Raw genomic sequence first — 15,588 nt, 5'->3', positions numbered from 1 at the left:
TTAAAAAATAAGTGTTACTATTTATTTTCTGGGTTTTAGCTTTCCAAGTTGTCCTTTTAAAAGCTTTTCTTTGCAACAACAAGGATTAGAAAATGTTTGGATCATTTGCAATAATTTCAGATTTTAACTGAAACATTTACTTGACTCCAAGAATCAAGTTGTAGTCGTCAGAAGTCACCACTGTGGTGCCATGACAGGTCTCCTGCTCCGTCAATGACGATAACCATGCAGCTGCATACGTGTGAACTACTTTTGTGTTTTATTGACTTTGCACAAATACTCAACACAGCAGACACCAAAAGAGCCCACAAACACCACAAAAATCAGATAAGGATTTAAGGTACATGGACAGGTTTATTGTCAAACAAAGTATAGTAATAGTTGTCAGTAGACTCTACCGAACCTCTACACATATGTAACCCCCACAAAGGATCACCTCAATTAATAGGAGGTCCCATTGCTCCCTAGGCCAGACAGCCCCTCCAAGACACAACTCTATATACAGTGTGAGGCAGAGTCTTTCACAGGTACAAACAAGTTACACATCACTCCTGACGTATCAGGTTGCCACCCTCTGACATTACTTAGATACCACCCTGGACCTGGTAGTTCCATTAGAACATCGCTATACATCATGCTATCATTTTAGGCCCTTTCTTGAACTTGGGTCAGTATGTCCCTATTATCTGTGGGGAATGTGGGTACCAAGGTCCTTTTAATGAGGTGTTGTTACCATCCTTCTCAAATGTACCCAGTACCAATTACTCTTTTATAGCCAGTACCTAGTACCAATTACTGCTCTACACCTGTGCCTATTACCAATTAGTGTTTTACACTATCAGCCCTGTATATGCCAAGTTCTGTGAGTAGGGGCCTATCTCTTGCTCACAGCTTAGCTTTATATTAGCAAAGTCTTGACCATTGTTAGCTAGACCTCAAACCATGTCTGTGCTACATGGGCTTTTGTGTCAGGGCCTCATCTTACTACACAATACTGGTGACCTGCTTAAACCCAAGACTTGTGAGACTCACTGCAACACTGAATTTCAAGTGAGCTCTCTGTGGAGGACTAGCGTAATGCTGACAGGTGGAACTGAACCTGGGACCTCTGGAGTTTCATGCATGAGCCTCTACTGCTTGAGCTAAAAAGCAGCAGATTCACAGCTGAGGCTGTAGAGCACATTCATTCTTTCTCTCTGTGGGTATGTCTACACTACCCCACTAGTTCGAACTAGCGGGGTAATGTAGGCATACCGCACTTGCAAATGAAGCCCGGGAGCCGCCATTTTTAAAACCCCGCTAGTTCGAACCCCGTGCAGCGCGGCTACACGGGGCACGAACTAGGTAGTTCGAACTAGGCTCCCTAGTTCGAACTACCGTTACTCTTCGTGAAATGAGGAGTAACGGTAGTTTGAACTAGGAAGCCTAGTTCGAACTACCTAGTTCGTGCCCCGTGTAGCCGCGCTGCACGGGGTTCGAACTAGCGGGGTTTTAAAAATGGCGGCTCCCCGCTTATGCAAATGAAGCCCGGGAAATTCAAATCCCGGGCTTCATTTGCAAGTGCAGTATGCCTACATTACCCTCCTAGTTCGAACTAGGAGGGTAGTGTAGACATACCCTGTGAGTGGTCTAAGTGCCACTACATGGGACAATGCACCACATCCAGTAGGTGTGCGGGTTACTGTAGGACTATCTCACGAGACATAACTGACTACTGGATGAGATGTAACTGCTATCAATAACTACAGTCAACTAACATGGTTTTAAACACCACTGTTGCTGTGGTAATATTAGTAGAGGTAGCTCAAGGAATTGAGTCAAGCCACTTTCAGCTACGGAGTTTGCCTTTTAATTGAGCCTTCTTAACAATAGGGATATAAACAAGTAGTTGACCCTATGATTAACCGATAAGCCTAGGCTTATTGGTTAATCTTGTTGACTACTTGCATTCCCCCCACCTTGCTGCCTCTGTATCAGCTGCCTGCAGATAGAGGCTGCTCTAGACAGGGGCTACTACCAGGGACCAGCCTTTGTCCCTGGCTAGCCCCAGACCACTGCAGAAATAGGCTGCTTCACGGCAGCCTTCCCCCCACCCAGTCCCTGCAACAGCCTCTTATTATGATCATGGCTCCAGAGTGGAAGATGCTGGACATACACATTAAAAGAGAGAGTCTGCAACAAAAAGTGTATAATGTACCTAGACAAAAGTGGGGAGAAAAGTTTGATACACTGGCTCTTCTGCAATTACTAGTCAACAACATTTATTTTAGAATTCCCTTCTCTTTTAAAATCTTTTTATGAAGCAAATATATATTTTATGTCATCAATTTTTGTGCACAAGTCAGCAAAATGAATAAAAGTCATAGAGGCTGTACATTTTATTCTCACAGGTATACACATATGTGGCAATACACACACCTCCCTCCACAAAGACACACAGGCCCTTACACACATACAGTACGGCTGTGTCTAGACTGGCCGTTTTTTCCGGAAAATCAGCCGCTTTTCCGGAAAAACTTGTCAGCTGTCTACACTGGCCGCTTGAATTTCCGCAAAAGCACTGACGATCTCATGTAAGATTGTCAGTGCTTTTGCGGAAATACTGTGCTGCTCCCGTTCGGGCAAAAGTCTTTTTCAGAAAAGCGTCCTGCCAATCTAGACGCGCTTTTCCAAAAATGCTTTTAATGGAAAACATTAAAGGCTACAGGTGCATGAGGATGTTAGGGGCACAGAAGTATACATAGACATAATGGAAATGCACCAGTGTATGGAGGTGAATGGGGTGCATGATTGTTAGGGGTAATGGGAGTGGTGGCTCTGAGAGGTGGATGGGATCAGTGGGAGAGTGATGTAAGGAGTAAAGGGTAGGTGTGGGGGGCAGAAGAGGATAAGATGGGGAAAGGATGCAGTGAAAGAAAAGGGGTGGGGTAGAGAGGGATTCAATGAGAGGAGAATGGGAAGGGGAGGGACGCAGTGAGAGATGCAGCCCAATTCCCAGCACTTGGAGATAGAGATACACATACCTTGAACTCCTTGGTGCTGGTGATGGGGCAACTGACAGGCTGCAGCTCACTATAGGGCATGTGCCACAGCTCAAGCTCAGCCACACAAGGACTGCAAGGAGTAGAGGTCTGAGCAGCAGCAAGAGTGGCGTGCATCCTAAGACCCCTCAACAGCTGCATGCTGAGCATTCACTAGTCACTCTCATTTCTCCCCTGCCTTGACCCAGCCAATGGGAGCTCTGTCTGCACCTGTAGGCACAGGGTGGGCCAGCACACAGACCTTCCCCACCCCCCGGCCTCCCTTAAGGCTAGTAGCTGGACATGCCGGCTGTTTTCTGAACTTTTAGCTGCCACGTGCAATGGCTAGGACGGAGCCTGCCAGCCTCACTGTGTTGCATGCAGTGGACAGTCAATAGCTCAGTGAACAGTGCTGACCAGAGCCACCAGGATCCTTTTGGATAGGTGTTCTGGTCTAAAACTGGACATCTGTTCACCCTAGTAGTCTACTAGAGTGAACCTGAAAAATAATGAATCAAAATTAATGTCAGATTTATAGATATTAGGCTTGACTGGTGACTAAAATAATGGATCCATCACTGCATTTTAGGGTCCTTAAGAAAGATGCTGGGGAGAAAAATTGGCTACTGAAGTGAGTTGCGGTGTTATGGTTGTCACCCCCACTGTCTCCTGGAACGCCAGGCCTTTATCATCCTGATCCTGAGAGATAATCTGACCATATTGGGGCACAAGAGGAACACAGATAACATCACTTTTACCTGCTGTGGCTGAATCCCAACCACCGCCTGGGATGAGAGACTTTGTCAGACTTCCCTCCCCTCCCCCTTGTGCGTTCTTTTCCTTTCTCGTCTTATTTTTTCTTTCCTTGCTCACATTTTTCCTTCCTAAGTTTGGCTTAATCATCCAACCATATATTTTGCAGTAGTACTGAAAGCCAGTGACCAGAAACAGACAACTAAAAGTAACGTCCTAAACAGGTACAAGTTTAGCAGGTCCCAGAGTGGCTATTAAGACCACATACTGTGCTGCTAGAAAAACACAGGCAAAGTTGCAAGTAAGAGTTAACACCAGAGACAGCAGCTGCATTTGTTAACATCAACAGTTCCCCTCCCCCCACAGGCACTTAACTTCCTTCTTTCCCCCTCCCCCACTGCAGGAGAAGTATTACTATCTTTGGTATAATCTAAAATTCTGTTTAAGGGGGGGAAGGGGCAAAATGTCATTCAGCTGTCTTCAGCTAAAGAAAACAAGAGATGTTGTTGAAATGAAAGTTCTATTTAATACTTTGTGTTGCAAAGGATGTTGGTTTTCCTTTTCTGTATCTTTAATAAAATATTGTAATGATTTATTTGCCAAGGTACTAAGCAGGCTGAGGTCTCTGTAAACCAAATGCTGAATCTTGTTTAATGTTGGACAGTGACTGTTAAATTAACAACTTTTACAATTTGGACCACTGTATTCCATCTACACTAAGGAATGTTGTCTATGCAACAATTTGTTTTCCAGATTAATAGGGTACTATTTGCAGATTGGATATGTGATACTACACCCCATATTCTTCATAGCTGTATGATAAAATTATGATGTACTTTGTACAAGAAGAGACCTGGGGTATCATTAGAAAAGTTATGATTTGCTAAATATGACTATCCTATTTGTATATGCATGTATCATTTTTGTATCTGAAGTTTTGAATATTGACTATAGATCGTTCAAATGTGTTTACTCTGGAAAACCTCCACAGGGATGAAGCTAGACAGTGCTAAGGGCTCATCCATAAAGACCATGGGCTGCTAGAGAAAAATAGCCCTCCTGTTTCAGATGGTCTATAAAGTAATGGCTGCTGTAACTCAGCAAGGCCACATGAAAATGAACTCCATTTTGGGTACCTACGTTTTCCCACAAACTGGGCTGGGAACTGGTTTTGGAACATAGGGTTCCTGCCACATGTTAAAGCAGGGCTACTCAACTGTGGAAGCTCCGGGGGTCATAATGATACTCACAGCACATGCCAAGGGCTGCAACATAAGTATGGTTGCCTGTACATGCAAATATATATGAAAATAGCTCCTTTCATACTGACAGGCATGAATACAAAGATTAGGGCAAGACTACCCAACATGCAGGCCCCATTTGAGTCAGTTCTCCTGATATTAATAAAATGCAATATTTACCCAATTTTCACCCATATGACAGCACTTTTAATGAGCAATGACGGTCCAGGAATTTAACTACTAAAACGCATATCAACAGAAGACCATTATATTGACTACTTTTTTGTTTAGGCTCCTACCTGTGGGCCATGTGTTGAGCCCAGCGTAAACCGAAACTTCACTTGGGGCTGCAAACCAACAGACTGCCAACACAGCTGGGAGGTTAAAGGGGTGCAGCAATTTTTACTACTGTTCCCAGACTGCAACACCAGGTTAGGGGAATGGTTGTGTGAATAAAGAGCAACAACACCTGCAGCTGATCCATCTTCACCTAAGTCTGGGTTGCACAGAGCTCCTGGACCTGTCCTGCATCACAGGCCCTGGGTTTGAGGAAAGGGAAGAACCTCCATACATGGATGTATGATTGAGTTGATGAATGCAGGTCTAGGGCAGAAGTAGGGCTGGGAGGGCACAGAATGAACTGTTACTGAGAGAACTTAAAAAAACAACGAATCGTCTAGCAGCACCTTAGAAACTAACAAAAATGTAATTGGTATCATGAGCTTTCTTTGGCACAACCTACTTCTTTTGAGGTGCTGCAGGACTATTTGCTGGGTTTTTTTAGTTACAGACTCACAGGGCTCCCGCTGATACTGAGAAGTTGGGAGAAACTGAAAAGCTTTATACTGTCAAGTAGCGTTTCTTACGCATTTGTGCAATTTCCTGCTTGTGCAATATGAATTGAGAACTCAGGTGGGTCTTCTGGCAAGAGCTCTTGCAGCAAGGCCTAAAAATTGCCATGTCTGGCTTTGAATTACTTGTTACCAGTGCTTTTTTTGTAAAAAAAATTACTTGTTACCAGTACCAGCACCTCCAATCAGAGCGCAACAACTTTTTCCCCTGGGCTACATCTAGACTGACAAGTTTTTCCGTTAAAAGCATTTGTGGAAAAGAGCATCTAGATTGGCACGGATGCTTTTGCGCAAAAGCACTTTTTGCAGAAAAGTGTCCATGCCAATCTAGACGCGGTTTTGCGCAAGAAAGCCCCGATCGCCATTTTCACCATCGGGGCTTTTTTGCGCAAAACAGTTCTCAGTTGTCTACACTGGCCCTCTTGCGCAATTCCGGAATGGGAGAGTCACTGTATTTGCGGAAGAACACTGACAATCTTACATTAGCTTGTCAGTGTTTTTGCGCAAATTCAAAGCGGTCAGTCTAGACGCAGCCCAGTTGGAGTACCAGCACCTTTTTTAAAAAAACAAAAAAAGCACTGCTTGTTACCGACTGGGGAGAATGTGCCGCATGGCAGTTACCACCGGTAGTGAGGACGAGGAAGAGACCAATCAGGAAGAGCCCAAAACGGATGACTTAATAACCACCCCCCCCCTTTTTTTTTTTTTTTTTTTTTTTTTTTTTGCAGGAACATCGCTTGCTGTTGATGGGCTGGAGGAGGCGCAGGAAGTTTGCACGCGTGGGGCTGGAGCGGCGCTAGTGACAAAGGCTATTCCTTGGTGGCCTGGAGGGAGAGCGGCGGCGAAGTGCGCAGGCCCGTGGCCAGACACTGCAGCGCAGCTGCGCTGCAGACGGCTCCGGGCAGGGGAGCGGCCCGACGCTCTGCCGGGCGGGTCCCTTTGTTGGGCCGCGGGCCGCCCCCGCGCGCTGGAATCTCAGCCTGTCCCGCAAGTGACGTGAGCAGCAGCGGGCGCGCGCCGCTTTCCCCGCCGGCCCGGGACTCGGTGCGGCCGCGCGGCCCCTTGGAAGGCGGACGTGGCGCCGGGGCCGCTGCGCTCCTGCGGGTCCCAGTCGCGCCAGGATGCGGCCCGCGCCGCCCGCCGCCCCGCTTCTCCTCCTCCTCCTGCTGCTGCTGCCCTGCAGCCTGGCCAGCTCCGGGGAGCCCTGGGAAATAGGTACCGGAGGAGGGGACGGTGGTGGGGCAGGCGAGAGGGGGGCAGTGGGGCAGGCGAGGGGGGGGGGGGCAGCGGTCACTCGCCAGCCCTGTGAGCCCCAGAGTCCCACCGGGCTCTTTTCCGCTCTAAGAAAGGTAGAAGAATCTGGTACTTTTTAAAAAGCAGACAGACGGTGGGTCTGTCTCGGCCCCCTGGTTCCTGAGCCCGAAGGGGCCCCTGGGCTCTGATTTCAGCCCCCTTCCCCAGCCAGGAGTAGCCCAGCCACGCAGGCTGCTCTGGAAAGGGACACTGGGGCGGTCTAGTAATCCCTTTGCCTGCAGAATCTGGGGCTGTGAACAACAGCAGTGCCCTGTTGTAAGGGAGGGTAATTGACACGAAAGTGGGGGATGAGATAGTGAGAAGGGGTGTTTGGACAGGAGAGGGGTATGTTTTGGGTGGGTGGAATGATGGTACGGGGTGTGTGGTTGAGGTGGGCTCTGGGGCAAGAAAGGACTCTGAGGGGTTGAGGTGGGTTTTAGGACTGTTCAAGAGGCTCTGTGTTGCAAAGTAGCGAAGACAAGGTTCTGTCTCATAGTGGGTTTGGTAGGTCACAGTTAGCAAATTGTAAGTTGTGTGTGTGCCTAGCTGTGTTTTAGGACGTGGGGGTACTGCTTATTTATTTTCCTGCTTGTATTCCCCACCTCTTTATCCCTATTTCCTGTTCGCTTACGTTATTGCCTTGGCTTTGTTCAGATTTCCTGGCTACAAACAATGCAACTAAAATCGAAGACTTTTTTTGACTCTTGCTTCCAGATGGTTTCCATTTTAGGAGGAACTTTTGGCTCCTAAAGTACAGCAAATAAGAGCAACAACTCTGGGTATTGCCAGAAGCCAAAAACAATTGCCTGATTGAGACTAGTTGTTGTGGGAACATTGTATAATTGACATTTTGACAGGTTTTAAGAATAATTTATATGTACTAGTAGTGATCGGGTAAAGCTTTTATTTAAAAATGACCGAAATAGGTGTGGCTCAGTTCTGGCAGTAAACCTTGTTGCATGGTTTTGCAATCTGTCCATTCTTAGCCGCTTAAATGATCTTTTAAATTAGGGGTGGGGAAACTTTTATGGGTTGGTGCTGCTGACTCACAGAGAATCTGTCAGGGCCCCCCCACAAGAAGCAAAACAAACTTTCACTGAAGTAGCCTCTTACTTAGAAGGAGAAAGACACTCTCCACATCCTTCTCACACACCAGGCCCTGGGAGAGGTCCAGGCAAGTGTGCTCCAGCCCCATGGTGGAGTTGTGGGGGGGCTGGAGCATGGGTGCGGGCTTCCCAATGCTGGGGGGGAGGGAGCCCTGAGCCTTGGGGTCTGGATCCAAGCAAGCTGGGGGCTGCAGCAAGCCCCCAGGGCCTGAGGTTCCCCATCTCTGTTTTAAATATTCCAGTTGCACCTAACACAAGTTGTACCTCTATAAACCAGAACTCTCTGGTCCAGCAATGGGCCAGAACGGAATGGGCTGGAGGTAATTGCTAGACCACAGGGCTACGTCTAGACTGGCCCCTTCTTCGGAAGAGGCATGCTAATTTTGAACTTTGGAATAGGGAAATCCGCGGGGGATTTAAATATCCCCCGCGGGATTTAAATAAACATGGCCGCCGCTTTTTTTCCGGCTTGGGGAAAAGCCGGAAAAGAGCGTCCAGACTGGCGCGATCCTCCGGAATAAAGCCCTTTTCCAGAGGATCTCTTATTCCTACTTTCAATCCCCGCGGATTTCCCTACTCCAAAGTTCGAAATTAGCATACCTCTTCCGAAGAAGGGGCCAGTCTAGACGTAGCCCAGATGTTCTAGGATCAGATAGGGATGTGTACAACTAGTTGACAGGCTGGTTGCTCTTCTTCCCCCCCACCCCCCAGCAAGAGGCATCAAGGAGGAAAAAGTGAAAGGGGGGGTGCTTGAAAGTAGCAGTGCCGTGTGAAGTCTGGGGCCAAACCCTGGAACAGCACATGCAGCCTGGGCCAGTTGGAACTCCAAAGGCAGAGGAGCCCTTATCAACTAATTGAATAGGCAATGCAAATCATTGGGGGTCATCAAGAGTCAGTGGGGGACTCTTGTACATTTCAAAGCTGGCACCTGCATGCGGCCTGGAGTCAGCCGGACTTCCTGCTGGCCCCTGGGGGTGCACCTGGAGTTCTGCATTCCTCCTTTGAAATATACAAGAGCCCCATTTACTACTTAAATTGCAGTTAACTGACTAATCAACATCCTTACTCTAAAAAGCAGGAAACCCTCTCCTAATTAGGTAGAACCTAATTCAGGGCAGCCAGAAACAGTTGACTGGGAGTTATCAGGGGCAGGGCAGCTATAAATCAGTTAAGGGCCCCCTGATTTCACTTGAGGCTGCACCAGGACCTTCTAAAAGCCTTTGCTGTGATGGGGAGAGCAGAGAGAGTAGATGCAGAGATGAACTTGTAATAGAGACAATATCAATGTTGCCAGAGACCACAGAGGAAGGTGAGGGGCTCGGACAGGGAGCATTTGGGCTTCCTTCCCCAAATAGCCTGAGACTCCAGCTGGGGAGGGCTAGTTATCCAGCCCAGGTAGACCAAGTGGCACCTGCCCCACCCCCTTGTAGCTGGAAAACCTGAAGCCCAACCCCATCAAGGGCAGGCAGAGCCCAGTCCGCAATATCTAGACCGGAGTCAGCAGCCTATGGCAAGCATCCCATCAGTGGCACGCCCAGCCAGTTTTCATTGGTACGCAGGCAGGAGCTCAGTCCTAGCCTTCCCGTACACAGCAGGGAGTCTGCACTGTGGCTTGCAGCAGGTTGGTGCAGACAGGGAGTTCAGCTGATTAGCGGGGGGTGGGGCATTGTCAAACAGCTGCTAAAGGGAGGTGCTCCAGTGCTTGAAAGGGAGCAACAAGATAAAGAGGTGTTAAAGTCTTAAATTTATACACACCTAAAGAGACAGGTTCCTAATGGGAATTGCATTTATTTTAATTTGACTTTTAATGGGCATTAGAAATTGGAAGGGTGGGGGGTTCTGGCATGCAAATCAGGTTAGGCATGTGTATCTGCCTATTCAGGCACCCAAATATCTCTGTATGTCTGGATCTAGATTTAAAAAACAAAGCTAAAGGCTCTTGTTGGAATTATCAACAAAAGCATAACTCATGATTTTTCCATGTTACCAGAATTGGCTGAAATATGACGACCTGTTTTCATAGTCGGGGGGAGGAATTTGTTTTCAACTCAGTGTGTGCCAAAAGGACCCATTTTTTATTTTTTCAAAACATCCATCTTTTCTATTTCCCCCCACCCCAAAGAAGTTAGTGACATTTTCCCTTTACAAAATGTTCCTCGAAAAACTGGTGCTAACTAGTTATAAAAGACTTTGAAATTTGAGTCAGTGAAAAGGCATTTTTTAGCACAAGAGGAACCATTTTGACAATGTCAACAGTTTGGGATGAGAGTTTTGAAAAGAGTCCTTTTCTGTTCCCTAAAAGGAGAAAAAAAAACCCTTTAAAAATTTTCAACCAGCTCAGTGTTAACATTCAGACACTCAGGTGCATCTTCAGCTCCCCTTAGTGCTACCAGGAGGTGTGTGCGCTTCACACCTTACAGCAGTGAGTTTTTAACTGCAGTGCAGACCTATCTTCAGTGCACTAGCTCAGCTAAAGGTAGTGTGTGTATGTCTTGTTGAGCTGTAACTTACACCTCCAGCTGTAGTGTAGATGTACCTTTGGGGGCTTACCTGAGCTTACTCAAGAAGTCTGTGATGGAGCCAGGAATTAAGCCTGTGTATCCCAAAGTAAGGAGAAAAAAATTTTAAAACAATTTTTTTGGAGTGTTGCAAATATCTAAAACTCTGATCTTAATGACCCTTTTAAAATCCTGTGTTACTAAAATAAGATCTGCATCTTTATTTATTAATGAAGCTGCTCTAAGTAGGACTATTGTTGACTTTAAAATGTATCCACGGCATGTAGATCGATAAATTAGAAGTGAATAAGTTAAATCTTGGCACACTACTTCTGAAAGGTTGCTGATCCTGACCTAGACTCTGGGATAGTGGGCTCACCAGGGGCTGGAACCCAGGAGTGGGACTGACCTTGCCACCATGATATATAGTATCATGAGCTTTTGTGGACAAAACCCACTTTTTCAGATAGATAGTATTCCATATATACATGGCTCAACAAATGTACTCGCCCGCTCACCGGTGGCAAGTAGATTTTATTGGTTGTGACGGGCTGGCCAAAGCCTGAACTACGGGCGGAGCGCCGCCAGGAAGGGGGAAGCACAGTGATTCCCAGCAGTGGGTTGCCTGCATGCAGCTTTGGCACAAGGAGGCGGGGCACGAGCCAGAGGGCGGGATGGCCCCCTGATTTTAAAGGGCCGCGGCAGCTCAGCTCTGGCTGTGCGGCCCCACCCCACCAGATCCAGTCTTGCTGTGGCCCCAACCCCCTCACCAGTGAGAGACGGTTCCCAGCTGACCACCTGGCTCGCTGCACCTGCCGCACATCCCTTTTTCTCCGTGCCGCCCATTCCCCCCTGCTCTCCTGTACCCCAGATCCCCTGCTCTCCCTCTTCCCTGCGACTCTCTAGCTCTGCGCTGCCCTTACACCCTGTTCTCTCTGATCCCTGCCCCCCTCTGGCTCTGTGCCACCCGTTTCCCACACCGCCCCTGTACACCCTCCCCCACACTGTTCCCTGCACCCCTCTGGCTCTGTGCTGTCCCTGCATCCTGTTTCCCCTGTGGATCGGGAGTGATGGGGTGCTTGTCCTTAGGGAGGGGCTGGACAGGGCAGGGAAAAGGCTGCTGTGATCCAGCAGCGAGTGAAAGGGGGAATTCACTTGAAGCGCCTTTGCCTTTATGGAAAAAAACAAATGAAAATGCTATTTGCTATTTTTAGGGCTAAAATGCCAGGACAAAAATGAAAATGAAAAGAAAAAACCCATTGCAAAAATGCAAAAGTGTAAAAGACAACCAAAAAAGGGGGGGGGGGAGGGTTGCCAAAAATGTGTTGCTTGGGGCAGCAAAAAACCTAGAGCTGGCCCTGGGGGAGGGGAAGGGGCTGGGCTAGGCTGGACAGGACTGTGAGGAGGGGAGGGGAAAAATATGGGGAAGGGGCTTGTGCGGAGGGGAGGGGAGGAGGTCAGGAGAAGAAGAAGAAGAAGAAAGGAGAAGGCACCAAGGGACAGGGGTGCAGAAGAGACGAATGCCAGGGGGCCAAGTGCAGATAATGAGGAAAAGGGCAGGCGGGGAGGTGTCAGTGGGAGGGGAGACAGGGTGATGCTGGGAGAGGAGAGAGTAAGGGCACTGGGGGCTAGAGGGAGGAGGGGGAGGTGCTGAGAGAAGGCTAGAAAGAAGGGGTGGGCATGAGGAAGGTGGGGATGGAGCAAGTCGTGTGAGGGCACAGGGGCATGAGGGGAATGGGAGCAGAGGGTGGTGAGGGAGTGGGCATCAGGGAAAAAGAGAGCAAAGGGGGCAGGGGCAGTGGGGGACAGGGGAGGCACCAGGCGGGTAAAGGTGCCAGGGGATTCTGGGGTTGAAGCATAAGAGTAGACACCTGCAGGGGAGGGACCAGCACCAGAGGAGAGAGTCAGGGCAGGTGTGTAGAGGGAGGTGTTAGGCGAGAGGATGAGGAGAGGTAGCTCATGTGATCAGAGTGGGGCTACTGGAGGAGTGGGCACGGGGGTGGGGAGAGAAGGGCTGGTGGAGGGGGGCAGGTCTCAGGAAGGCTGAGGGCAGTGAGAAGGGCAGGAGTCAGGACAGCAGGGGAGAGTGAGGGGTTGGGGGGCAGCAAGCACCAGGGGAGATGATGGAGCAAAGGGAGGAGACATGGCAGCAGAGGGAAAAGGTAGAGGTTTATAAGATATTTATTAATAACATGGGTGATATTTATTAATAACTTATTAGTAATTGCTGTTCTTATTCTTATTAGGAATTTATGCTATTAAAAAAAAACACTTTTTGGGGGGGAGGGTGGCGAGTCCCTTTTTTGTCTGGCGAGTAGGGTTTTCCAGAATTTGTCGAGCCCTGCATATATATATATATATATATATATATATACATATATATATGTATATATGCCACATAACCTAGTGCTACCCAAACACATGCTGTAATTAATAGGAATTAGTTTAAATCAATCTTACCAAATGGTGCTGAAAATGCAGTTGGATTTTGAATATAAACTTTCCCTCTTTCAACAAAACATGCAAAAGTACACTTTTTCTACTCACTACCCTTTCTAAATCCAATGTACTATTTAACTAAATGCAGCTGAGAGTATTTAATGCTTCCTAGATAGAGCAAAAAGAACTCAACAAATTAAGTGACATATTGATCCAAAAAGAGAGACTTATTAAAATTAGGACAGGAACTTTAAAAAGGATGAATATTAAATTAAACTGTATTTTAAAAATAAACTAAACACACATCAGAAATAAAAGGAAATCAAGATAATATAGTGCATATGCTCTTATAGGATAAATGTTTATGCTTTAATTTTTTAAATATAATTTAGCCATCCCAATTCAGCATTCTTATGGTATGTATTGCATAAGTCACATTAAGGGAATTTTGAATTTTTTGACAACTGAGAAATATTATTTTGGTGTTGAATGCACACAAAAAACAGTTGCTAGATAGTGACCTCTGGGACTCATTTGTTTTGAAGGCAATTCTAGTGAGGTCACCTACTCAATTATCATGGCAAGTTTAAAAACCAACTCCCCATGGACATCAGCTCCTACCTCCTCTCCCCCCCCCCTTTTTCCCCCACCTCTGAGACAGGCTTATTGGTTAATTGTATAAATGACTACAGGCTAACATCCCTACTATCTTCCCCCTTTTCCTCCACACACGTCTCACACACTGGGGCACCAGAGTCCTGCGCTTATCTGCTTCTCCCCCTCCCTGCACTTTCAGAATTCCTTGAAATCCCTTGATTTGGGCTCTGTCTTTGCTGCTCCTCCTCCCTCCCAGAGCTGCCATGAATCACCTGTTTGTGGCATTCCAGCTCTGGGAGGGAGAGGGTGGAACAGGGATAGAGCCTGAATCAGGAGATTTGCAGCTCCTACAAAAGTGCTGGGAGGGAGGAAGGAGGTGTAGAAAGTGGGTTTCAGTGGTGAAAGGCACATGGGTCTATTTGAAAACATGGGATGGTGGGCGGGCGAAGCCCGCCCACCTTCTAAAAGCCCCTCCCCAGCTTTATGGGAGGGACACTGGACCCATGTCCAACTAATTGCTTGGGACAAATAATGAATAAAGGATCAAGGAGTGCGGGTTAGAGGTTCAAAATAAGGGAGCCGGATGGGGACACCGAGCAGAGAACCCCGGACAGCGCCCACTGCTCCTCAAAGCTTTCGATGGAGCCAGTGGACGCCGCCCAGAGGAACTCTGCCCGGATTCGTGACAGAAGGGAGGAGCGGAAATAGGCCCCACATGGGGAAGGGGACATCCAGAGGGTTCACAGGTGGAGCCCCAGTGGGCCACAGATTGACCACCACTACTTTAGCTCAAGAGATAGAGGTTTGTGCTACAGACCTAGAAGTCCTGGTAAGTGTTCAGCAGGTGAATCAGTGTTGTATAGTGAATGCAGCTATCTGTAGGACTGCAGAAAGTGTGTGAAAGCAACTGAATGCCATCCTGGAGAACTGGGTTCCATCCATATATCTGCTGTAAACTTCATATAGGATGTTGGGTCAGTAACTTAAATGAAGTTTTCCACAGGTGGCCAGTCATTATTTTCATTTTCTGGGTGCCCTGAGAACTGGGGTCTTGTTTTGAAAGTTGCTGAGCACTCAACTAAAGAAAAGTCAGTGGGGACTGCAGATGCTCAGTGTTTCTATGAGGAAGGTGTGGAGTTGGGAAATCCTAGGCTCCGATTTTGATTATACTATTGATTCATTCTGTGGCATTTCATAACTCACTATCCATTTAAGACCAGCCCTACACTAGACCCAGCAGCTCAGCTTACGGTACGCAACCCCAGCTACATAGAATACATAGCTGGAGTCAGCTTACCTTAAGCCAAACTTGGCAGTGTCCCAAAAGCAGGAGGCCGATGAGAGCAAATGCTCCTGTCAGCTTCCTTTATTCCTCCCAAGAGCAGGAATATTGGATGCCGGCAGGAGTGCCCACTGAGTTCAGTTCAGCGAGTCTTAACTAGATTTGCTAAATCAAACTCCAGAAGATCAGTTACAGCAGCATCGATTTTTTTCCGTGGAGTTAAGATGTGACCTCAGTCTCCTTGTATTTAAAACTGATATGTTTACCTACTTTACAGAGCTAATGACAGGGGTTAGTGTCTGTACAGCCCTTTGAACATATATCATTATTAAAAATGCAGAATACTTTAAAGATGGGATCCTGAGTTCTCAAGTTAGGTATTCAGTCATGGAAACAGCCCTAATTAGTGGATGTTTCTTCTAAATATAGCATAGATTCTTTATCTGTAAAATGAGGATAACTTATTTCAGTAGAGTTATAAAGACCATTCATACTATTATCATTAATA

General features: G+C 47.2%; 1 protein-coding gene across 1 annotated transcript in view; it reads left to right on the top strand.

Moving 5' to 3' along the window:
- The first annotated feature begins 6,601 nt into the window (after positions 1-6,601).
- Positions 6,602-15,588, top strand: part of IFNGR1 (interferon gamma receptor 1) — a 34,182-nt gene continuing 25,195 nt past the window's right edge. The window contains exon 1 of the mRNA XM_075924263.2: positions 6,602-7,080. Coding sequence (XP_075780378.2) covers positions 6,987-7,080 — 94 coding nt within the window. The 5' untranslated portion in view covers positions 6,602-6,986. The remainder of the gene's footprint in view (positions 7,081-15,588) is intronic.

This window comes from Pelodiscus sinensis, chromosome 3, assembly GCF_052426305.1.
Source record: "Pelodiscus sinensis isolate ZL-2025 chromosome 3, ASM5242630v1, whole genome shotgun sequence".
Classification (NCBI taxonomy): Eukaryota; Metazoa; Chordata; order Testudines; family Trionychidae; genus Pelodiscus; species Pelodiscus sinensis.
This window is presented reverse-complemented; position numbering and strand designations above follow the sequence as displayed.